At 36.7% G+C, this 25859-nt stretch overlaps 3 protein-coding genes across 4 annotated transcripts; 2 read left to right on the top strand and 1 right to left on the bottom strand.

The window, feature by feature from the left end:
• Positions 1-1384: 1384 nt before the first annotated feature.
• Positions 1385-21077, bottom strand: LOC121733887 (arginine/serine-rich protein PNISR-like). Of its 2 annotated transcripts, XM_042124288.1 has the most exons (16): positions 20630-21059; positions 20292-20409; positions 18671-18835; positions 18077-18195; positions 17591-17760; positions 16665-16808; positions 13738-13843; positions 13456-13521; positions 11566-11630; positions 10394-10511; positions 8003-8747; positions 4123-4132; positions 3262-3336; positions 2774-2939; positions 2186-2279; positions 1385-1489 (listed from the first exon to the last, which is right to left on the bottom strand). In XM_042124288.1, the coding sequence occupies exons 1-16, from the start codon at positions 20928-20930 to the stop codon at positions 1432-1434; spliced, it is 2520 nt and encodes an 839-aa protein (XP_041980222.1). In that variant the 5' UTR covers positions 20931-21059; the 3' UTR covers positions 1385-1431. The 2 variants fall into 2 exon arrangements, with proteins under 2 accessions (XP_041980222.1, XP_041980221.1); XM_042124287.1 differs by lacking the exons at positions 1385-1489; positions 2186-2279; positions 2774-2939; positions 3262-3336; positions 4123-4132 and adding an exon at positions 7523-7617 and having other exon boundaries at positions 7976-8747; positions 20630-21077.
• LOC121733891 (dehydrodolichyl diphosphate synthase complex subunit Nus1) lies at positions 5707-7240 on the top strand. Its single transcript, XM_042124293.1, has 2 exons — positions 5707-6185; positions 6257-7240. The coding sequence occupies exons 1-2, from the start codon at positions 5885-5887 to the stop codon at positions 6718-6720; spliced, it is 765 nt and encodes a 254-aa protein (XP_041980227.1). The 5' UTR covers positions 5707-5884; the 3' UTR covers positions 6721-7240.
• A 99-nt stretch (positions 21078-21176) lies between the features above and the next one.
• Positions 21177-24081, top strand: LOC121733890. The gene is made up of 2 exons (XM_042124292.1): positions 21177-21928; positions 22935-24081. The coding sequence occupies exons 1-2, from the start codon at positions 21593-21595 to the stop codon at positions 23517-23519; spliced, it is 921 nt and encodes a 306-aa protein (XP_041980226.1). The 5' UTR covers positions 21177-21592; the 3' UTR covers positions 23520-24081.
• Positions 24082-25859: the final 1778 nt, after the last annotated feature.

Below are 25859 nucleotides of genomic sequence, written 5' to 3'. Positions count from 1 at the left end.
AAAATAACACTAGCGGCATACTAGCGATTTCCTTCTTATTATACCGACAACGGCATTTTAGCGGGCATCGCTAAACGACCACTAGCGGCACGGTAGACACTTCCGTTTTTTGGCACTGCAATGACACTGCAAGAATCGAACCTGACATTTCGTTCCCCTCCTCATACTTCACCCCCTCAATATTCGGGCGCCAGATTTAGCCGTGTTCGTTTCATTTTTTCGCAGCTTGGCAGCTGACTGTCAACTTCATAATTGAGTGTCATGTTCTAAAATACCAATAAAATACTAACAATTTCTGTCAGATTTTAGAACATGACATGACACTCACACTGACACTAATTTTTTACTTTGCGCATGCGCTATGTGGATTGAAAAACGAAACGAACACGACTAATATAGGTACCTATCTAGAGGAATAGAGCAACAATCTCGAGCTGTCAAACGTAACCATAATTGGTTTCATCTGTGTGTAAAAATATGTACGTACGTGTACACTTACACAAGCATGATTGAACATGATTTCTATGAGATTTGTCAACGTGCGGCACGTGCCGACTGGACGTCAAAAAAAGAGTGCTGCTGTCATGTATCACACGTCTCTTTTTACCACATCTCTCTTACTCAGGCCTTGGTTTCTCTATTCCGCTAGGTATATTAACTTTATGGGTCAAAGTTAGGGTTAAATGGGGATTGTCCATTTTTTTTTAATTTTGCTCATTACAAAAACATTTCGAGGAATAAGGTCAGTGATTGTTTTTCTGTATATAAACGAAAAAAATACCCATTAGTTACTTATATTTTTGAACAAATATGTTTAACCTTTGTTTGACCTTCAATGGCGTTAAATTAGCAATAAAGTCGACCAACATAACGTTTCGAACTTTTGGTAAGCTTCTCGTATCAGCTTTCATTATGAAAACTTGCATTTGACGAACCACCCATTATAAATAAGATTGAAACGAAATTTAAAACATACTGCAAGGTCAATTTGCCGCCGATGATGACGTCAGAGCGAAACTTTAAAAATTTATTGAGAAAAAACGCCAATGAATTTCAAAATTATTTAATTTATATTGTTAAAATACCCTATTTTAACGAAAAAAAATATAAAAAGTACATGTGATTTTTTTTTGGACAATGCCCATTGGCCTTGATGAATAATTGCCAAAACTTTGACCATAATTTTAACTTTAACCACGCCTCTGGTGCAACCCACCCTTATAAAGTCCCGGCGGGCCGCTGGTTGAGTCTAGTTGAGCTATCATCATTCATCCTAAAAGCGCCATCAAGTGTTGAGTAGCAAACTTAACTTTTCAATCTTATTTAAAAAAAACGACTTTTTATGCTCTCTTGTTTTACATTATGTTAAATAATAAAACTACAATTTGCAAATAGATGTTAAATCTGCATTTTATTTAAAATTACATAAGTTTACGAGTTGGAGTTGGGTCCACGACGACGGCCGAAGGTCTGCACAACATTAACGAATCTGTAAAAAAAAAAGAAAAATTGTATCAGCCGTAAACAATAATTTAATTTTTTTTTAAACCATAAACGATGCTGCAAAACAGCAACACATACATTGCTTCTTAAATTAATTTATTAATACCTATCAAGCTTAGTTCAACAAGTTTAAAGGGCCCATTCACTGCAGGACTGCCGTGCAGTCCTGGTGTTAATGGGCCCTTTTATACCATTAAGTGTGGCAAAAGATTAGGCTTACAACTCAAAAAAGAACTGCAGCCAGCAGTCAGATAAAATATTCTGCTAGATGCAGATTTGAGTGATTGATTGTCTGTATTCTCCCTCCAAAAAATAACAATCTATATATTTTTAATTATCTTATTAGGTACTTATATCTTCATACTTTTCAAGTAGAAAAATAAATGTCTGACAATACACTATTACTTTCTATATGTTTTTATCTCTTTTATTTCAGAATAAAGAATAATCCATACTCCCATACTAACATTATAAATGCGAAAGTGTGTCTGTCTGTCTGTTACCTCTTTACACCCAAACCGCTAAACCGATTTTGCTTATATTTGGCATTTAGATAATTTCGAGTCCCGGGAAAGGACATAGTATACTTTTCACCTCCGAAAAATGTATGGTTCCTTCAAGATAAATGAATTTTGGCGCAACAGAGTTGCAGGCGTCATCTAGTTTGATATAGATTGTTTACCTCCTGTTGTACTGGATCCTCCTCTTAGCACGGCCAGTCTTCTTCTTCTTCTTTTGTTGCTTTTCTACCTTTGGGGTTTGTCCCTTGACCTTACCTAAAAACAAGTTACAATATTCAGTACCTCATAACTTTAGTATGTACAACATACAAGGTTAATCAATATATTTGAAACCGGCCACAGTCACCAAAATCGGTGTGGGGTTATTATTATATTTAAATTACATGGTATAGTAATTATAAATAATATATTGACAGAGCAACTACAATTTGTACTTAATCCTTTGATTGCGGATTCTTGGAAATATATTGTTTTCGACCGCTTGGGAGTTGATAGGTTAAGGCTATTGCTACTTATCTGTTTGACTTGTGGACATAAATATTATTGTTACTATTTATTCTGTTTGAATATCTGAGGTATCTAGATATATATTTGTGTGGAACAGTTGCTAGTAGAAAATAAACGACATCAAGGCTTGTTGTAAAATTGAAATCTATTACTATCATTTGCAAGGTACTCAAAGATAAGTATATGCATATCAAACAGACTAATGAAATTGCATGATAATAACCTTATAAACAATAACTTACCGGCACGAGCCAGAGAACCGTGCACTTTACCACCAAGAAGTGGCACTGTGAGGTCTAGGTCTGTGGACTGCAGTTCCGACACCAAAACAGCATCTTCAAGAGGGGCACCGCACGCTGACAGCACTAATTCCTCTGAGCCGATGTCTGAGAGGGCACGAATGCGGTCCTGAAAATATTAAACAATTTGTAGTGCTTCTATTGATAGCATTAAAGTAATTTCATGGCGCAATATAATCTTCGTTGATAACATTACACTGTAATGAAAAGTTGAATCATACTAGAAAATCTTAACAATGTAAACAATGTTATTATTTAGGTTTTGGTTGTATTTACTTTGAACTTGAACAACTTTCCCGTTTTATAATAATTCGCAACTGTATTCATCCCGTTAAAGTCGTTTTTCTATTGCGAAAAAGGTATGAAAACATAATTATGACAGATAAAATGTTAGGTTAGGAAACATCACTATTGATAATTGAAAACTATACCTTGATCTGGCCAATGGATTCCTCTCCATTGACATCAAGAATGTGAGTTGACTGTCCTCTTATGTGTAATTGCATCTTGTCGAGTGGATTCTGGAAAGAATCGGTAAGTTGAAAGCAGCATGGTCATGAACGTAATCTTATCACACACACCAAATAATGCTTAGAAAATTATATGTACGTGCAAAATATAAAGAAATATAACACAATTAATATTAATGTATCAAATATTGTACAAGAAATAGGAAGAAATTGAAAATATTTCGAAAAAGATCTAACCTGCCACAACGTCTGACAAGCGAAAGAAACAATAATGGCGGCGCTGTCAAAAGTAAAAGGAAGCGGATGTACTTAAGTTTTTTTATATTAGTAATGCCGCGGCCGCATATGCGTAGTGCTTCGCGCTTAAATCGATACTATTGCCTATAATTGGAATTTGGACGATCTGCGTGTATCGTTCGATAGCATCATCTCATAGGCCATAGCACGAAGCTTCAGACGATAGACGCAGGTGTGGCCGGGCCGTTAAGATCAGCCACAATCTTGGCCCGGCCGCACCTGCCACCTGCGTCTATCGTCCGAAGCTTCGTGCTATGACTTATGAGACGATACTATTGGACAATGCACGCAGATCGTCCAATGGTATCGTCTTTAGCGCTTAGCACTACGCATATGCGGCTGCGGCATCAGATAAACCTCTTCCATAAAAAAGTCTCTCAAAAAAGTGTCGAGATTAAACATTGGCAACATCGTAGTGTCATCCCTTTTTTCTAGATTGATTTGAAAGGGATGACACTACGATGCTGCCACTTTTAATTTCTTCACTTTTTTTAAATTTATAGAAGAAATACTTTGTATAAATACGACAAAAATCCTGGCCTCAGAGTTTAAACGTTTATAATGAAGGCTGTTTCGTGTTTCCACACAAAATGCAAAATGCATGATTTGTATAAAATTTATAATATGAAAACTTGACCTTTAATATATTTTGACATCCTATAATATTCTATTATAAAAAAAGGTTGACACCTATGAAAATAAAAACGCTTGTAGCCCAGAGGTGGCCAACCGGTCGATCACTGTTAATCTGCGGGGCTAAAATGGTCGCTTTGGAGAATCATATATTGAATCATAATATGATTCATTTTTAAACTTCACTTTGCGTGCAATTCATATAGTGATTGGCTTCGATTAATGATTGGTCGACGCGCGCGAGAGACCAATCATTGATGTATGCGATTCACACTATGAATTGCACGCAAAGTGGAGTTTAAAAGTGATTCGCTTCTATTAATGATTGGTCTCCGCGCGCGAGTGTCGCTCGCGGGACCAATCATTAATCTAAGTGAATCACTATATGAATTGCACGCAAAGTGGAGTTTAAAAATTAATTATATTATGATTAATTATATGATTCTCCAAAGCGACCATTTTAGCCCCGCTGTACTCGTGGCGAGGCAAAAAATATAAGTAAATAATTAGACCAGACTGCGCTATGGCCAATAAACTAAACTTTATAATGCCGTTTCATTTAAGATTTCAAGAAGTATGTACTTGGTAGATCATACAGGGTTCCGTTAGTAAACGGTAGATAACCAAGTTGGCCACCTCTGTTGTAACCACTATCTTTAAGACGTATCTAGCCTGCTAGTCTGTTGCGTACTTTATATCGTCTTTGGCCTGTGAGCCAGTCCAGTGGACTTCATTTTTTGCTTCAGCTTCATTCACTGTCTGCCGCTGTGGCCATGGGCGCCGGCAGAAATAATTCCTAAGGGGTTCAGATTTCTTTCTTTTCTTTTTACTTTTTACAAACAACAGTGACTGTCTATTTACGTCAACAGAATATATAATATTTTAGTGCCGAAACATTGCGAACTATCTTTGTACGGCATGGTATTAGGATTTAGGGTTACAGGCGGCTTTTTATTTCAATAATTTCTGTTGATCCCGAGATTGGGAATCTCCCCCCTGCCGGCGCCCATGGCTGTCGCCTGTGGGTGGCTGCAGTTGGCCACAGGCCACAGCCAGACAGACTATGGTCAGAATTCAGATGTATTTTTTTACGTCCTTGGTTCTTGGTTGAACTTAATTTGCAGGTTTTCAGCGGGGCTAAAATGGTCACATTTAGCAATTCCTCAAACGTGTCAAACTGACGATGAGGAATGTCAAATTAGTACTCGGAATTACTAGACCTGAATTGCCAGCAGTCAATTTAGCGATTTAAAAAAAATGAATTATACTATGATTCTCCAAAGCAACCAGTTAAGCCCCGCAACTCGCAAGTGGCTTTACGAGGTCATAACCTCTGAGGCCATAGCCTGAAAGCAAACCAGATGGCCTTTGATTTCTGTTGCTGATCCCATTCCCATATAAAATCCACGTGATTATAGCAACATTTATTCATTCATAAACACTGAAAAATCTGTCATTAGTCATTAATGCCATAGACAAATAGTTACACATTTTAGCTCGTGATTGGTCGACGTAGAAATAAGCGGTAGACGGCTTCGTCTTCCAAATCTACAAAATGAATATTTTTGGAGTAAATTTAATTGTTATTTCGAGTTCCTGTGTTTAAAATGGTCAAATAATATATTTCAAACACATTAATTTATCTGTGTCGACCATGTTGTCACGTCTTCTGAGACAATTTCTGTTTACATTAGTGCATTTGGTTGTGAATATACTTGTTGCTGTTCAAAATGTTTATTTGGGGCTATTTAATAATAAAATACACTTATCCGTGGATAAGGTTACGAATGAAGATATTCTCAAGCTGATAGAATGTTCTCCAAAGATGCAAAAGAAGCTGAAACATTTAGTGGTGTTGGCAAACACTAGCCACCACTCCATGTGTGACTTAGCCCGTATAGTCATTTGGAGTCTAGTCCTGGGGGTTCCGTATATCAGTTTCTATGATGTCACAGGTATGTAATATTTCTCTTTTGCTAGAACTTGCAAATATAATTGCATAGAATAATTTGAGGTTACTTTTCAGGGGAATTACAATCAAACGACGAAGCCCTCTTCTTCGAAATTCAAAAAAGTAAAAAAGGCATTCCCGGCTGTATAAAGTTCTCAAATAAACCAAATTTAAATGGATATACTAATGGAAGCCAAGCTAATACTATTGTCATTAATATTTTTAATACCAGTGATGGAAGAGAAAAAATTGCCAAATGTATACAAGGTATTGCTAAGAATTCTTTAGTCGATAAAGTTCCATTGAATGAGTTCACTGTACAAGAATTTAATAAAGCTCTTTCTAATGTTTATCCCTGCATTCCTGATCCAGAAGTTGTTTTGTATACAGGCCGTTTGTGCTGTACCCATGGTCTTTTGCCTTGGCAAATCAGACTGTCAGAGTTTATACCACTCTCATTATTTCACTCCATTCATGTTGATGATTATATAAATGCTATATACAAATATAATAAATGTGATCAGAGGTTTGGTAAATAGACCACAACGCTACTTAACCACAGGCCTACACTAGCAAATTGTAATTGAATAATTATTATAATGTAAAGACAGAATTTGTAAATGTTTAGTTTAATATTGATTAGTTTTTATAAGGAAAAATGTGATAAAACTTAGTGTCTCAACATAATTTCATATGTAAGCCTTTATGAATGCATTTTTAATGTAAAAATATATTTAATGTTTCATTTTAGCAATAATTATGTATTGTGTATTCAGCATAATAGTTGAGCATGAAATGAAATCCCATTTTTTAATTATTTTATCCATAAGTCTTGTGACATACCTGCGTTTGTGAACAAATAAATTAACTATAACAAACAGTTTGCCAGGGCGAGATTTCTTCGGTGCCCAGGGTGCTGATAGTGCTGAAAAAAATTGCCGCTACTGCAGTTTGCTATCACAACCTTATGACTATTTATTGTAGGAACTAGAAAACATCTTACATATTGTAGATATTTATATTTAAAAGTAAAAAAGATAATCAAAATATTATGTTTTATTTGAATGGGGAACCCAAAGGGATGGATGCTGATAACTTTTATCCAGTGATAAGTGTGTAAAAGTTATCACCAATTATAGTGGTTGCATCATGCATTAGTATCAGCATGTTTAAAAATAGTTACGCTTAAAAATAGTTAAGCTTGAATAGGAGCAAATTATATTTTGTTGTAATAATAGAAAAAACTTTATTTATTTCAATACACCAATAAAGCTACAGGAATCAAAATTTTCTTTCTAATTCAAATTTTATTTCTACTTCGAAGTTTGTAAATAAAATACGATATTATTTCTCTAATTCATTTATTAAGTTATACTTAATCTGAGTTAAATACTGGAGAGTATTTACATTTGTAGGTCTTGTGTAGTCCGCACAACCTGTAAAAGAAAGAGTTATATTTATCACAACATTCCAATGAAAGCTTACATCTAAACATTTTCTTTGAGAGAAGTTTTTTATCATAGTACATTAATAGCTTTTCATATTTACAAAGTAGGAAGTCAAGAACTTGCATTGATAGTTAAAATATACTTCATAAAAATAAAACAGTATAATTACTGGGAACTGGGAAAATACCTAAATTAGATACAGTATTAGTACAGTATTAGTACAGTACTGCCTCTGATCTACCTAAAACGTAGCACAAACAGGGTTGCCAACCAAAGATCTTTTTTGATGTTTTACACTATAGATGGCAACCCTGGACTCTTGTAAAAGGGTAAATAAAATTACAACCTGCTGTGGATGTAACCTGATGTTCACCGTCGGTGCCGATGGCTGCCGCTGCGTGACCGCCGCCTCTCCCGGTCCCTAGACCTCTCATACCTATCGTATCTGTCGTAGTCTCTAGACCTATCGTAAGACCTGTCCCGTTTCGAGCTTTCCCTATCGTGTTTGTCCCGCCTATGCGATCTATCTTCGGATCTGTCCCGTGTCCTCCGCCTGCCCGACCTCGACTCGTAGCTGACGGAACGCGAGCGTTTCGAACGCTTCTTCGGCCTATCGTCGTCCGAATCGTGTCTATCCCTATGCCTCACGTCCCTACTTCTAGACTTGTGTTTGTCATCGCGTTTCCTAGATTTGGATTTGTCGGATTTGTCGTCGTGGTGTTTCTTGTATTTGTCGCTGGATCTCTTGTCCTTCTTCTGTTTCTTTTTTTTTCGCGACTCGGTGGAGCTTGAGCTCCTACGTTTGCGTTTGCTAGGTCGGACGATCTCTACTTTTTCCGCTTCGCTCTCTGAGGAGGTGCTTGAGGGGGAATCCTCCTCCGAGTCGGAAGAGCTAGTGGAGCTCTGCTTGTTGTTTTTTTCCGTTCTCTGTGGACTCGGGGTGCTGGTTTCGCGCTCCGAGTGTTTTGTCTTCTTATGTTTCTCCTCTGGAATGGTCTCGAGATGTCTGCCGTCGACTTTGTCCGTCGGTTTGTGCGATCGCTTGTCCTTGGAGTTCCGACGCTCCGGTTTTTTTTCAGGAGTCTCGCTATCGACCGGTGGTGGAGTGACCGATGATCCTATAGAAAATACATTCTAGTTATTATCAAAATAATTTAAGGTTAAGTAGCAGGACAGTTTAAATACATCTGACGTCATCACAAATAAAGAGACCCATGAAATCGTTTCTCACACATTTTGTACATAACTATTTAAGTATTTAATTTATGTCCTAAGCGCAGTATCATTATGGCTTGACTTTTATACCTACTATTGTTTTAAAATATATCCAGCAAATAATTTAAACTATAAAGATGGTACTGACCTTCAATTACTTAATTTTATATTTTTAAAATGCAATTAAAATTCTAATAAAATGCAATATGTATTTTGAAGGTCGGCACTCTGCCTAATTAATAATATTATTTCGAATTGAATAATACCTTTTAAATTTACAATGATGATATATAATAATATGCTATTTTATCGATATCTGTATCTCTAATGTTTATATTGTAAACAAAACTATGTAATGATAAAGTCTAAATACTAGGTAGAACTGAGTCAGTAAAACTAGAGTCTACAAGTAGACTTGAATGCATAAAACCAATATGTAGATATCGTCAAAAACAACTTGATTAGATAAAAACCTGATCTAGACCTTTAAAACGAGTTATGTACTTCGGATACCAGTATTCGCTAAAACAGTTCATGACATTTGAACGACGCATTTTTTATTTGCAAATGCAGGATGCAATGTTAAAGCTGACCTAATATTTTTTTATTGACGTCATAACTATGGAGCTTATAAATCATTAAAATTTAGTTGCACCCGTCGATCGTGGAAAAAAAGACACAATAGAATTTCTATTGGGTCTCGGTCACCGGGTGACCGTACGGGACTTGATGAATTAAACTACTTAATAAAAAAAGATTCACATTTGATCATATTCATTATTAAGTGTTTTATCAGCTTAGTCAGCTAAAAAGCATTTGTGAAAGATATTATCTACGTACTGCCATTAAAATTGTGTTGAGGCATGCAATAACAATTTATCGCGTGGGAATCGTAAATTTCCGGGATCAAAATTAAAAACTATTTACATAATATCAAATATCATTCAGCGGTTTAAGGTTGGTCCGCGCAGGTGGTAAGCGCGGCTCGCAAGCACGCGGATGACCCGCTCGAAACTATAAAACGAGTTCAGTTGCCACCTCGTACAGTAGCAATGAGAACAGCGCGGCCGCGGGCCGACACACCCCCCGCGCGGGCCATCTGCGCGGTTTATTTACTATGTAACGATCTAAGGCACCCAAAGCTCGTGGACCTCGCCGCTTACCAACCGCGCTGGCAGACGCGTCATTATAAAACCATACTAATTGTGTACAGGTTACTGCCAGAAACTTTCGCATAAACAATATTAGTAACAAAGTAGGGTATAATGAAAGAATATACAGGTGTAACAAAACTAAGTGGTAATACTTTAGGATGTGTACGTGTCCCTTAGAAAGAGTTAATTGTGAAAGTAGCAGCACTGAAAAAGCAACTTCTTTTTGCGATTTGTATGGGCAAGCGCCCGGGCTCCATACAAAGGTGAAAAAAGTTGGGTCTTTCAGCGCTGCGCTTTCATAGTGAACTCTCTACAAGGAACACGTACACACCCTAAAGTATTATCACTTAGTTTTGTTACATCCTGTATAGTGTATAGCTATCTCATTCTCTCACTTGTCCGCGGCCGCTCCGGCGTGTGAGGGGGCGTGGCCTCGAGCTCGGCGCGTCGCACGTCCGCCTCGATCTCGCGCGACGTCCGCTCGAACTCCGCTTTCTTCCGACGTATGATCTCCTGGTACATTGTAAAAAAGAAAAATGGTAAAAGATAAAATCTGCCTGTACTTTTCAAAAAATAATTCACTTTGATATACTTACCCAGCAGTTAACACCTACGAATAATAAAAACTGAGGAAGAATAACTGTGTCAAAAAATTTGTCCACGAGTCTACAAAATGTGACCCGAATACATGCATACTTTATACTTTATGCATGTAAAACAATTTTGTGTAAATAAAGAAGTGACAATTAATGTCAACGGCTTTATTTCGTTTTGAGTGTTAGTGTTTCGCTGCTATTGCCATATTTAAGTGTGCGAAAAGGAACCAAATTCAAAATATTTGAAGTATGGGAATTACGTTTCCTTAGTTTTTATTATTCGTAGGTCAAGTGACAAGTCGTTTAGGCTGAAGAGAATGCCAAATGGCAAATACTTGTACAAAACATACTAAATTGGACAATGTTAAGCATATTTTGTGAATCATCTCACAAAAAAAAAAAAGAAACGTATTGAGTTATGAATGTAGTCATATTCTTTAGATCACTTAGAACAAGACTGCATTCATAACTCAAAAATACACAAATGCTACCAGTATTACACAAAACATACTATCGTAATCGGGTTAATAGGTACTTGGGTCACAAAAGCACAGTAGTTGCCACAGCCAATTTTAAAACATCAACATTATTACTGTCGCGCATTCCATTGGATCTTCAAAACACATTCCTCGACACGCATTTTCGGTGGAAATGCGGCCTTAGTAGTATGCCGTTTGACGCATAGCCGGCCACACGGGCGCTTCCGCTGCGCCATCGCAGCGTTATTACGAAGCAGTTTTGGGTCTAAGAGACGCAGCGCTGCCGTTGCGTTGTTTTACATACAAATAACCAAGGTGCTCACACGGCGCGCTACGTCGTCGCAACGTACACATGACGGACAGCAGCTCCCGAGACGAAGCGGTAGGGGGTGATGTCGTTAAGACTGCTTCGTAATAACGCTGCGATGACGCAGCACCCGTGTGGACTGGCTCTCAGGTGTACGTAAGTCAAGTCAAGGGACCAAAACTGACCTGCAGCTGTTGATCGTCGAGGTCCGGTTCCTCCTCGCTGTCGCTGCTCTCGTACGCGCCAAGTCCTGCACATCATCACTATACGTCAACATGTTGCAAATACATGCGGGTATGTCCAGATGACGATTTAAAAAAGAAACTACTCAAATTGAAATTATTATCACCTTTATACTCTGTTTCAATTCGTTTTGCTATTTAATAAAATAATATTGATTATAACTATAAATTTTTTCAGTTGGTAAATTGATTATTTTCATTGAAACAGAGTATATCAGTATGTATTATGTGTAATCTATATCGTCATCTGGACACATTCATAAAACATTTCATTGTCATAAGATAGCATAAAATAAGTATAAAATCATTTATCATAATATTTTATAGTTTTATTTAATCAACTACCATATAGGTCGAATTTTCTTTAACATTCCTTATAGTTTTACGACCTTCTGAAATTCCTAAATAATTTTTAAAGAAGACTTAAGTTCACAAATTATAATTAAATGTATTTTTAAGATCATAATTTTGATAATTACAATAATAATATACATAACAGTTTTAGTATTTATCTTATATCTTTAAACGAGCAATTCTTGTATATACATATATAATTGGAATCTCGGAATCGGCTCCAACGATTTAGTATATAGGGGGTTTCGGGGGCGATAAATCGATCTAGTTAGGAATCATTTTTAGAAAATGTCATTTTATTCGTGTTTTATCGAATACCGTAAATTATTTAATGCAATAATTATTCAGACAAAAAGAGTTTAAATTATTTTATCTCACACTTAATACTTATATTACATAAGTGTGCCAGATTTGCATGGTCATAAAAAAGAAATAAAACTTATTAACAAGGAGTTAATGATAACTCTGAACTATTCTAGATGTTTGGAATATTTACCCACATAAAATAAGTTATTTTTGTCACAAACTAAATTTATAATTTAATTTTATCACAAAATTACATTTAACTTATTGTTATAGTATTTTATATTATTATAATTTGTGTATTTAATAAAATCATTTATATAGTACTATGTTAACTACCAACATAACAATAGTACAAAAGTCTTTTATAAGTTGTAACATAGAAACTACACACGTGCCAAAACATCGATATACAACTATATCTTACCAATGTCTCTATTGTTATTTATTGCCAATATTTAAAGCTGAAATTTCTGAAATCAACACACAATATGCGACAGCTTTTAAGATAAACTTTAAAAGCCATCACAACACTAGCAATAGAAACCTAGAATGAAAAATACTTCTTTCAGCTGAGTCCTGATGGGCTGAAATGGGGGCCGAATTAAGGCTATTTCTATGTAAATATTGTGAGAAAACATTTGTAGTGAATACGACTTTACAATATAACCACTTTATGAAAATTAATGATGATAAAAGTTAACTTTGATAAACCATAGAAAAATGAGACAAAAACATAAGAATGACGAAAGCGATAAAATCAGACTGTATTATTTTTTATTTATATTTTTGTATTGTTATTAGCAATGGCATGACAATGACGTCATAATTCTATCATTGTTACTGCCAAGTGCCAAACAATATTTCAGACTAGTTATTATTAAATAGTTTGTAAAAGCGTAGTCGGTTTAAACCAGCGGCCGTACCACAAACCGTTTTGAGACTCAAACAATCGTACGAGAGTGCCGCGTCCTACTCTAACAAACGAGAAATTACGATGTTAGAGCAGGACGCGGCATTCTCAGCCGATTGTTTGAGTCTCAAAACGGTTTCGTAGTAGGCCTACTGTTCACACTGGATTCTACCGGTTTATACTAGTTCCGACCGGTTCAAACTAGTTTCGTGCACCTTAATTCGTCCCCTTATGATACAAAATCGCATAGGAATTGAACTCACCGAGCCCACTGGTGATGGCAGCCAGTGCCTTCGACTTGCTCGCCTTCATAGCGTTGAGGCGCGATGCTTTTACCATATAAATAAAACCAACATTAATCACACACACATGTATTTCGAGTGGCGACATCTGAAATAAGACTTTATTAGCATAGAATAGATCACATTTTATCACAGCACCGTTCGGTAGACTAGCACTAGTTTAGAGTCAGTAGATTTTCACTGGCGGCCGTAAAGAAATTCTTGCGGGGGCCGTTTGGTATAAGGCGATATGAGTGGAAATACCTTGTGCGGCGGTATACCGGGCCAACTCTTCCTGGCTCACCATATGTATCTCCTGGTCGGTCACTTCCAGAAGTATCTCTGTCAGTGACCTCCTTACCGCTAGCATCTGAAAAGATACATACTTAGGCTCGTATAAATAGTCAGTACTCAAGATGCATCTCGGTCTCAAGACTCGGTTCAGGCTCTGTGATTGGTTGGCTGTCAAAATTTGGACCAATCACAGAGCCGAACCGCGTCTTGAGACCAGGTCGCATCTTAAGTACTGACTATTTATAAGGGCCTTAATACCTCGATCATGGGAATAGCAGACACAATAGATTTTCAATTGTTATGCGACAGCCGTATACTCATATTGATAATTATGTTGAATTCCAATCTATACTAATATTATAAATGCGAAAGTATCTCTGTCTGTCTGTCTGTCTCGCTTTCACGCCAAAACTACCAAACCGATTATAATTAAATTTTGTATACAGATAGTCTAAAGCCTGAGAAAGGACATAGGCTACTTTTTTACTGGAAAAAAGGGCTGTGAAAATACGAAAATTTGTTCAAATTAAGTTAGTTCCAAAATTCATAATAGATGGCGCCGTGCGTCTCTTACATAGCGCTAACGCTTGCCCAACATCTTTCTATAAGAGGTGGCATCATCGTACATTCTATACAGGATGCAATTTAACCTTCCTGCCAAATTTGGATATATTGATCCTTGTTAAAAATTAAAATACACGTATTTCTTCTTTTATAATCACTCAGTACTAAAATTTTGAGAAACAGCCTCCGAAAGTTAGCCTACCAAACACCACAAATATGGACACATGCGCGGCCCGGCCCCGCCGCGCCCTTCCATTGACATTCTTGTAGTGACGGATTAAGACTACTTGATGCCCTAAGCAATCCATGCCTGTGGGCCCTCCTACCCGTATCTCGACCGACTCGATCCATATCCGAATCGGTCTTTGAACCTTTACTCTTCTGGTGCCCCCTCAGACGTGATGCCCTAGGCAATTGCTTAATTTGATTAATCCGTCACTGCATTCTTGTTATTATCATAAGTTGCGAATTTTCTCTTCACACTTTGATGGAATTAGGACCGTCAAATGTAAAGGACGTAGACAGGCATGTTTAACATAAAATTAATTGATACACATCAAAAGAATGGAAAATTACAACTTTTTAATTACGAAAAATAAGCACTTTAGAAATTTATAATAAATCTAAACCACATCCTTTGCATTTAGGCGTATTTAAAAAATTCAATTAACTTAAGTACCTACACAGTACAACTAATTAAAAATCAAAATAACCCACCTCTAAATCTTATTTACTTCCATCTTGTCTACACTTAACATAGTTCAAACTGCAATCCGTTTTGCTCTAAGCAGAGTCTAGCGAGTTTTGCACATTGTCTTTAAGACTTTAAAAGTTTGTTAAGCACAACTTTGTCACTTTTAACCTCGTCAGAGGCAGGTCTTCGAGGCTGGCTAGGCGTGTGCAGGTGTTGCGAAGAGTGAACTGTCCATAATCCGAGTCTTTGATTGTTTCGCGATTCAGACTCAGGGTACAGCTGCTGCATTCGAGAATCATCAATCAGCTGTTACGAAGACGAGGAAGGCTTACTTGCTCGTACAGTCTCTGGGTTCCGCGTAAACTTTCGCCACTCAAAATGTAGCACCTCCACATTTCATAACACTCGATTAACACCCAATTTTTTGGTTTAATGGACTCACGTAATGATAACTAAGCCCCAAAAAAAAATTGGCAGGTAGGTTTAATTACACCCTGTATATTATATACAGTGACGTAACCTTAAACCTATCAATGATAAATAGTTTATGGGTAAAGTTGTGTAATTGGGGGGCTAAATAAGCTTTAAAATTTGGCATAAAATATAAAGTTTAATTTTAAAAAATTAAATATTATGTGCACACTGCACAGCTGTTTTGATTTAAGGGGTACCAGGGGGTTTTTTTTATAAAAGCTTTTGACACCAATTTTGTTGACATCGCGCGCTATAAACTGAAGTCCACGCGGACGAAGTCGCGGGCAACAGCTAGTAATAAATAGACATTTTACTTTCTATATTTATGCAGGTTGTTTTAGAAATAATAAAGCAATTTACATTTGCATACAAACCACCTATCTATCCAACTCACACTAGGTACTACTTGTGAGTTGGATTTGGACATTGTGCCGTCAAAGGCGTATACAAGTAAATAAGGCTCTGGATTAATTAAAGAGGTCTTTTTTTAACAAAAGGGTAGTACTATCATATAAGATGATTCATAGGCAGATGGCGGCCCTACGTAAATTAGTCGCGTTGTGTCAAACCCAGCTCTGCTCCAACAGATCACTACTAAGTACTAACATTGAATTGACATGATCCGACCAATTGAGTAGGTCCACCAACTGCCTGGGAATCGATGAGGCTTGTATGGCGCTATCTAGCCGTCAGGTCTATGTCACACAGACAGAAAGCTATATCGTGACATGTGGAAGCTATTTCATGTCATTTAGCTGTTTGACACGATAGACCCTACGGCTACATAGCGCCATAAAACCCTCATTACATAGGTCCGCCATATGCCTTTGAATCAACTTCTCTGATTGTACATTTGTCGGTATTTAGCTATGAATAATAAAAACTATGGAAACGTAACTCCCATACTTCAACCCAACTTCAACCGTTTTGAATTTGGTTCTTTTTCGCACACTAAAGTATGACAATAGCCACGAAACACTAACATTAAAATTAAGGAAATAATGCTGTTGACAATAATTGGCACACAAAAGTGTGTGCCAAATACATGCATAAAATATGCATGTTAAATGGTCACATTTCGTAGACCCCTAGACAAAAATTTTTAACACAGTTACTATTCCTTAGTTTTCATTATTTGTAGGTATTTAGTGTATAATATACACACCACTTCCTGCATAATCTCCTCCTTGCTCTTCTTGACGAGTGTGGGGTGTTCGGGCTCCGGTGCGGGCTTCTCTGGTTCCATGGTGTCACGCACTGCCTCTTTCACATCTTCCTTACCCGATTCCTCGCCTTCAGAATCCGTCTCCTATAAAAGAGTTGTCTTAGTTTCTACTTGGTTTGAGTATGAGTAAAATCATGAGGCAAGTGTTAAATATGCTAGCCTAAATTTCGAATTAAATTTTGTGAAGTTATTGTTTGGACTAGTAAGCGTGAGAATAAAAAATATATTGGTAGCATAAAGATTTGCCGTGTTAAAATCTTTATTGACAACAAAAGTTTTTGGCTACAAGATAAAAATTCAAAGGATAATTTCTTGAATAAGTGATTGTAAGACTGGGTTGCACCAACTAACTTTAACTGTAAATTTATCTTTTTTTTACTTTAACTACAATGCAAAATGTCAAATCTTTGGTTTAAAGTTAAAAATGGACGCCATCAAGACGCCATATTTAACAATAACCCTATGGTACACATGCATTTAAAACCTTGTCGAGCTCTATAGCTCGACAAGGTTTTAAATGCATGTGGCGAAAAAAGGACTGTTGTCTAAACTAACTAAACTAACGTTGTCATCATACAAAAATCGCCATTTTTGACAGTTCTCCTTTACCAGCAGCACCCCCGCCCACGCGCATTTATAACCTTGTTGGATCAGCTGTCATCTGTCAATTTCTCCAGGCAAAGTTAAGGATAAAGTTAAAGTTATCTTAACTATAACCATAAATTTAACTTTACCCACGCCTCTGGTGCAACCCAGTCTAACACTTAAGAAAACGACTGTATACCCAAGACACTAGACTAGACACTAATTACATATCATACAAACCTCTCAGGCTGATTTTAGCCAAATACAAACAAAATACTAACAAATTTACTCTTCACAGGGATAATTGGTACTCCTGAAGCTGCTGCTTGTTTGATTCTCTCTAATTCTTCTTCTTCTAATCTCTTCTTTTCCAGTTCTGCTTCTTCTCTCGCTTTCTTTTCTTGTTCCCGTTCTATGGCTCTCTGTTTCTCTCTTTCCATTTTTTCTAAGCCTGAAAATTTTATAAAAAGGTTAACACAAGCACAAATTGAATGAAAATGGTTTAGAGCTCCCCTTAATTATTAAAATTATTGTGCTACCATGGATTAGAAGAAGCCTAAAGATTTTTTATTAATAAATTCTTTTTTCTTAAGTATAAGTCTATTCGGATTCAATCTAATCTTAATGTAATCAATGAAAACAATTGAACAAACATAAAAACTTGCATTGAAGAAACATGATATTATTTTATTTAGTCAGGTAGTTTAAAAAAATGTTTTGATAAAATCTCAGCTTAAGTTACAACCACAGAAATATCCTTTGCTTACCTTCTCTTATCCACGCTGGAAGCTGTCTCCGTTTAGCAGCATCAATGGTGGGAGGTACTACGGGTGTGGGCATCACTATAGGCTCAATTACCGGTGGGATCATTTGTGGTGGTTTCTCTCTGAAATGTCAGAATATTATTGGTGTTATGATAATAATCTTCATATTCTTATACAATTTTAAGCTTCTAATGAATTATTATTATGCCTGAAATTTTTTGGTACAATATTAAAGATTAAGTGATATTAATTGTTATTTTGTGGTTATTACATGTTTCAGGATTCAATCCAGTTGACCCATTAAGGGTGAAGCCAAACGAGCGTAATTTGTGAGTTGTGAGTCGCAGAATTCCGACTGACAGTAATTCTGCTGCATTCAGTTTCATACAAAAGTCCTGTTTGATTCACACGAGCGTAATTTTGTGAGTCATGATTTGTATGAAAAGATGTTTACGCGGCAGAAATTCTGCGACTCACAAAATTAAGCTTGTTTGGGGTCAACCTAAAAACAAAAGCAGAACCCACCTCTGACTAAACATAATTATATTAAACTGTTAAAGCTATATTAAGTTTTTGAATACAAAACATACGGCATACCTATTATTTCTTGGCCTAGAAGATTTCGAATCTCTGTTTTTGCTTTTGGATCTTCTGTCAATGCTGCGGTTGGTACTTCTGTTGTTTGTTGCCGTTTCCCCTTGTGGTGCTGTCCAGTAGCCGTGTTGGAATGTAGGTTGCTGCTGAGCACTTCCGGTTGTGTACCTGGAAATTATTTGGTTATTAACTTAAACTTGACTTAAAGTCAAAAGTAATTATAACACTAGTGTGTTATAAACATATGTCGCGCGGGAACCGTCGTACACTTTTCCGGGATAAAATTATCCTATGTCCTTTCTCGGGACTCAAAGTAACTCCATACCAAATTTCAGCCAAATTGTTTCAGCGGTTTGGGCATGAAGAAGTAATGTATGAGTGAGTATAAAGTATGGATATTAAATTTTTAAAATTAGGTTTTTTAAAACTATGAAGTTAACTTTGGCAAGCATTAAGAGACAAATCCCTTTCTAATAGAATATAATATTTGAAACAGTATTATATAAGTATGATAATATGAGTCCTGCTCGGCCACTAGAGGTCTGGCACACTAGAAAAATTACATGACAGATAAAGGCACTGGAGAGTGACATGCTGCATATTTAATATCTTATATATAAAAATGTGTTAGTCGCGCTAAAACTCGATAACGGCTGAACGGATTGGGTTGATTTTAGCCTTAAAATATTCGTAGAAGTCCAGGGAAGGTTTTAAAGTGACATGAAGTTCACCGGGACAGCTAGTTTATTTTTTATTACAACAGGGTTCTTTTTATAAACAAATCATACTCTTTATTTCTTTGTATTAATAAAAGAGAAAGTTATTTATGTAAGCAGGTCAAACTATGAGGCATTAATAAACAGAGATTTGTCTAGACTCAAAGAGTTTGGATATCTGCCAATGCTAGTTTCTATTATATATATCAGATCAAACATAAATCATTTTAGACTAAAATATTTATCTAAACTAATCCTTAATATTTTCATTTATGGGGAGATGCAATAGTTCTTGCACTAACAGCTGGACACCATTAGGGCTATGCCAAGAGGCAAACCAAAGTTCGACTTGGTGAAAGGTGGAACTTCTATAGCTTGAAGTCAAAATAAATAGGCTATTATTATTACTAGCTACTAGCTATTTGACCGAGCTTTGCTCGGTCAAAACACAAATCACAATGATGCATAACTTAAAACCATATTTCTATTATATATCACTTAACATGGAGTTGTAGAGAACACATAACTCCATATTAAATGTATTGTAATATGTATTGTTATCAAGCTTTGGGTATGGGTGTACCATTGAGGAAATTGATTCCTAGGCAGTTGACGGACCTACGTCATTTGGTCGGCATACATAAATTCAATGAATAGCCGTGATCGGTCAGATGGGTTTGACTTAACACAACCAAATTACTTAGGTTCGCCATCTGCCTAGGAATCAACTTCTCTGTGGTACCATCAAATAAATTGATTCGTAGGCAAGTTATTTCATATAATATAAGACCTGATCTGCCATCTGCCTATGAATCTACTACTCTGGCAACAGAAGAGCAAAAAAGCATAAGTGAGAGAATATGAAGATTTCTGTGGACCTGTTGATAAAACATTATCAAATCAATTACCCAGGCATTGCAGCTGCATTATCACCGGCTGGGAATCCATCTATCATGGGTGGGACCGCCATGGAGGGATCCGCTGCAATTTTTGGATCCATTGGCTGTGCACCTGGCCAACCCCATCCTAAGATCAATTACAAGGTAACAATACTTTAATTATTTGACCTACTAAGTTTCCTAGTCCCTAGTCCCAAAAATATGTTTGTAGCGTAAAGAAATGTTTGAAGTTAGAAGAATTGTGTACAAATTACAATACTTATAAATAGTACTGGCATTTAGGTCATAAATTAAACTGTCCTTGGTGAATAGTGCTAATTGAGGGTTGAGTTAGGAAATTTATATACCCCATTGATTCCATACACCTCCCCAGTTGTTGGTAGAGTTCCAGTCTGCTGTAGGAGCGACTGGCACATCGTTGTTGGTGTCAGGGTTCTCAACCTCCATGGGCGCTTCGCCCTCCTCCACCTCGCCTTTCGTCTGAGACGCGCCGACGATGGCTGCCGCCTCCTTCATAGCGATCCATTGTTGCGCTAAAGCTGCCCAGTCCACAGAATTTGTATCTACGTTTTGATAAGCAGAAGGATTCAAAGCCCACTGCGTGGGATATGCCGCATTTGCGGCATCTTTGCCAGAAAACATATTCATCGTGTCCGTACAGTATACATTGATTCGACTTGACAAAGCACTTTTTGATATCACATGTGATTCACTATTTTACGTTGGCACTTAGCAGTTATGGAAATTAATTTGCCTTGATTCTTCAAAATATCTTCAATCTCCAGTAGCTCTAACCATAAACAAATTATAGATAATAGAGTTTTGAATGTAGATAATAGATTGTAGAATGTAGAATTATCATAGAGTAAACATTATAGCAAGCTAATGTATACTCTAAAGGTGCTCCTAAACGAGCAATGTTTTCCTGCAATATGTGGCTGCAATACAGTGGTCGGCAACATTGCGAGCAATTCCAGCCATACTACGCAATATTGCAGGAATTTCCCAGACATATAGCCACATATGTTTGATGTTGCAGCGAATGGCCGATATTGTTTTGATAGGTTGCCGGACGATCGCTGGGCTGTCGATTTTACTGCAATGTTGCCCAGCCAGTTTTATTGTTGTTTCAGTCGCTCTCAATTGTTATGATATAGTGCATCCTTTTCTACACGACGTGAAGTTGACTATGAGTGGGCTGTGCGAGGTGACGCACCGTGCCGTGACTAATTGCTATATTCTGTGTAGTTATCACGTTGTTTTGTTTTGGTTTTCGGGTTATGTATGTGAATTATAATTAATAAACAAAAATGACTAATACGTGGACTAACGAGACGGTGGTTGATTTTATCAATGAAGTTCATTTACATCCTGAGTTATGGGATACGAAAAGCGGAATTTACAAAGATAGAATGGCAAAAAAAGACGGATGGAATGAAATCGCTGAAAAATTCGGCATAACCAACGACGAGGCTTATAAAAAATTTAGAAGCCTAAGAACATACGCACTTAATGAGCAGAAAAAAAATAAAAGCGGTAGCGCTGGTGGTAGAATCGTGAAATGGTTTGCTTATGATGCAATATCGTTTGTTTATAACCAAAACACCGCGAATACAGGATTAGACAGTGAAAATGCAACACCTAATGTAAGTATCTATTTAATTAAGTATTTATGACATTTATAATGTAAGAAAATATTTAACTATAATGTAAGTATGTATGTATCATAATGGATAACGTGAACTACTTAGTTCCTTCAGAATATTTTTATCTTGATCCTCTACTAGTTAATGCTACCCGCCCCTGCTGTGTCATAAAATAGTGCATAAATTCGTCTCTCACAGCTTTTGCCCTTGTGGTTGCATTCCTTCCCAATATTCTTAAATCTGTTAATCTTTGTTCATCATCTCTCCATGTACCTGGTATTACTTTACCAACATCAATATCTTCACAATCAAAGGTCCCAGGTGGTGAATATACAGATCGTGATCTTGTATTTCGTCGCAAAAAATTATGTAGATATGCACAGGCCATAACTATATCTTGTACATATTTTAATTCAACATCAATAGTTGTGTGTAAAATCCGGAAAACTGAAGCCAAGATTCCAAAAGAGTTTTCAACTATACGGCGTGCTCTAGATATTCTATAGTTACATACACGTTTAGGAGACCCTATGTTCAAATCTAACGTATAGGGCTTGCAAATATTCTCCGTTAGTGGAAATGCATCATCTGCCAGGAAAACATATGGTGTTAACATTTCACGGCCCGGGAGGGATTTAGGATGTGGTATGTTAAGAGTTTGACTCAGGAGTGCTTTCCCAAAAGCTGTATGTCTAAAAACTCCCCCATCAGATATACTTCCTTGAACACCTGCATGTACATACAAAAAATTGTAACGTGCATCTGTTACAGCAAACAGCACTATACTAAAAAACTGTTTATAATTATAATATTGACTCCCACTGTTCGGTGGACAGATAATTGCGATGTGTTTGCCATCCATTGCACCCAAACAGTGAGGAAAATTCCAACGATCCTCGAAATCTTTCGCAACTTGCTTCCACTCTTCTGTTCTTGACGGCATCTGAAAACAGTTTAAATTTATATTCACAATTTCATGTATTGATGGCCGGTGTTGTTATTTCAGGTGGAAACTGCAAACACTGACGACAGTGCTGGCCCAGAAGAAGTCGTGAATACAGATACAACTGACTCTGTAGAAATCTTAGATACTAGTCCAAAACCACGTACTAAGAGACCTAAGACTGTAGATCCATTATTAGAAAAGGCTCAAAACATTATACGTGGTGCTGGTGAAACAAAAAGAAATGAATATGCTGGTTTCGGAGAGCATATAGCAAACAAGCTAAGCAAATATGACGATTACACCCGTGCTCAAGCAGAATTAAAAATTATGCAAATTTTGTTCGAATGTGATATGTCTATGCACAGAACTCGACCTTTGTCTCGATTTACACCAAGTCCTAACAGTAGTAGAGGTGGAGCTAGCACATCACAAAGCCAATATTCTGACATTTCCATACTACCACGTCAAAATAATATCCAGTATGTTATTGTTCCTAACTCTCAAGATGTTAATACTTCAATTCAAACTCAGTCAGAGCAAAATACTTTACAGCATGTTTTGGATAATCAGTCTCAAGTTCCTCAGTCGACTACTTATGAAGAACTTGTGTCATATACTCTCCAGTATGATGAATCACAAAAGTAAAAATTATTACTACCTAAGATGTACTAAGTACCTACCTTGGTAACATAACAAGTTTCTTCGGGAAAGTTGTTCAGTTCCATGGTCTGAACTCTGAACTCATGTCGATGATGATTGATGATGATTTATTACTATTATTTTTATAATTAGAGTTAAGTAGGTATAATTAAGTACACCTTATGATTATAATAACATACCTACATAATAAACCAATGTCAACTTACCTTGATGTATTCTTTTAATCCTTCTATCAAAGCTGCACTAACCTCTGGAACTATAACAGAAATCGAAGCATCTGACACTCTGAATAGATACATCAAGCTTTTAAATGAATCTCCAGTTGCCAAATAACGTAGAGTTATCGCTAATCTTGTGGTAACCGGTATTGCGTTCCTCATGTTTGTATCATTTCTTTTTATTTTCGGTCCGATTTTATTTAAAATATACTCGAAGTCACTCTTTGACATTCTAGAAAAGTTGTCAAATAATTTTTTATCAAGCATTAATTCTTGACATAAATTGTCTACTGTTTCACGCCTATTGAAGTAAGGTCGAATCCACATTCTCCGCTTTTTCTTTTTTGATTTTTCTCTTAAAACGATATAGGCTGCTGCGACGATTGTGATTTCGTCAGCCATTGTTGCCGGTTTGTGTGGCTCGTTTAGGAGTCTGCATCATGCGCAATACTATTGCAGACATATCGCAACACATGGCTCGGCCATAGATTGCTCGGCCATGTTTTGTAATGCAATATTTTTGTGATGGCCGGGCCATAGTTGCCAATAGTGCGGCCACTAATTGCTGAAAAAACATGGCTCGTTTAGGAGCACCTTAAGAGAATTATAGACTTATAATGATATCTATCATCTATGGTACACAATAGATTAAAAAACTCTGGGTAGTTTGAACGCCATCTATCGTAAAATAGTCACAATTAAGATATATTAGTTATACTATCTTGCAACAGATGGCAGCTATTAAATAGTAGATCTACTCGACAATAGATGGCATTGTTGAGGCAATATAATAATCCCTCGAAACCACGGAGCTAATGAGCTCCGTGCTCGAAACAGTCGAGTGGTCCAATAAAAATTATCGAATAAATAAAATATATTATTTTATTTATTTATAACGTGTGCGGCGCTAAAAATACGACGATGAAAGCCTTCGTGCGTAAGTCCGAAGTTCGCTCATGTGACATGGCCGAGTTTTTTATATTCTTATCTAAATAATATTATTTTAAAAAGATAATTCCGACTTCAGAATTCGACGTCATTAAGAATTAAAATTACCTACCTCAAAAACTACTGAACCGATTTTGATAAAAACTTGCAGTACCTAAGTATTCCCTTAGGGTGAAAGTTCTCCTTTACCAGCAGCGCCCCTGCCCACGTTCATATAAAACCTTGTCGGACCAGCAACGTCTTCTGCCAAAATTCTGTGGTCAAAGTTAAGATTAAGGTCGAATTAGCCTTAACTATAACCATAACTTTGACTTTAACCACGCCTCTGGTGCAACCGCGTAAAGCTTGTACTATTATCTATTCTGTGGTTAAAGTAAAAAACCGTGTTGGATGTGTTTTAGATTGCTTGTTTTCTATGAGAGGCCGGCCCGGTCTCTCATAGAAAACAAGCAATCTAAAACACATCCAACACGGTTGGAAATGGAAAGGGCGTAAGCGACAAAATGGTTTTTGTCGCGTAATTTAAAAACCATAAATACATATATTTCATATAAGATATGGGCAAATTAAAGTGTATGCTTGAACCAATCTATGTACACATTTTGGAAGCTTAAATCACTCTCCTCTGTTGTCAAAATTAGAATTTAGAATCCTTTTTTTTACAGAGGTCTTTTTGATTGATTATTCTGTGTTATAAAAGTTGACCAATCGTGTTATGCTATGGGTAGTTCAAAGACAAAGACATGATGAATACTCACAATGAACTGTGATTTCTTAGCTTTAGTTATTGCTGAAAAAAATCAATATCGCATCAGCCAAATTATCAAGGCGTCGCCTTAAATCGGACTTGTACTTTTTGGACTTGTTACTTGTACGCCTTAAATCGAACACAAACATAAAAACATAGGTACCATCGGGAAATTGATTCCTAGGCAGTTGACAGACCAACGTCGTTTGGCCGGTCATGTCAATTTAATGTTAATTGTGATCTGTAGGCTGAGTTTGACGTAATGCGACCAAACAACGTAGGTCCCCCATCTGCCTAGGAATCAACTTCTCTGATAGTACATACCACATACATTATATTATGTACTTATCTAAGGTTTGACACAACTCACACAACGCGGCCAATTTACTTAGGTCCACCATCTGACTATGA

Source organism: Aricia agestis, chromosome 14 (assembly GCF_905147365.1).
Source record: "Aricia agestis chromosome 14, ilAriAges1.1, whole genome shotgun sequence".
NCBI lineage: Eukaryota > Metazoa > Arthropoda > Insecta > Lepidoptera > Lycaenidae > Aricia > Aricia agestis.
This window is presented reverse-complemented; position numbering and strand designations above follow the sequence as displayed.

What these genes read in the sequence shown, in the direction of transcription:
- LOC121733891 (XM_042124293.1), top strand. Translation starts at nt 5,885, where the DNA reads ATGTTGTCACGTCTTCTGAGACAATTTCTGTTTACATTAGTGCATTTG. An exon ending in CAGTTTCTATGATGTCACAG is followed by an intron (nt 6,186 to 6,256) that starts GTATGTAATATT and finishes GTTACTTTTCAG; the next exon opens with GGGAATTACAATCAAACGAC.
- LOC121733887 (XM_042124288.1), bottom strand. Translation starts at nt 20,930, where the DNA reads ATGAATATGTTTTCTGGCAAAGATGCCGCAAATGCGGCATATCCCACG. An exon ending in TCCCTGTGAAGAGTAAATTT is followed by an intron (nt 16,809 to 17,590) that starts GTTAGTATTTTG and finishes ACTCTTTTATAG; the next exon opens with GAGACGGATTCTGAAGGCGA. An exon ending in AGGAGATTATGCAGGAAGTG is followed by an intron (nt 13,844 to 16,664) that starts GTGTGTATATTA and finishes GTATCTTTTCAG; the next exon opens with ATGCTAGCGGTAAGGAGGTC.
- LOC121733890 (XM_042124292.1), top strand. Translation starts at nt 21,593, where the DNA reads ATGACTAATACGTGGACTAACGAGACGGTGGTTGATTTTATCAATGAA. An exon ending in GTGAAAATGCAACACCTAAT is followed by an intron (nt 21,929 to 22,934) that starts GTAAGTATCTAT and finishes TTGTTATTTCAG; the next exon opens with GTGGAAACTGCAAACACTGA.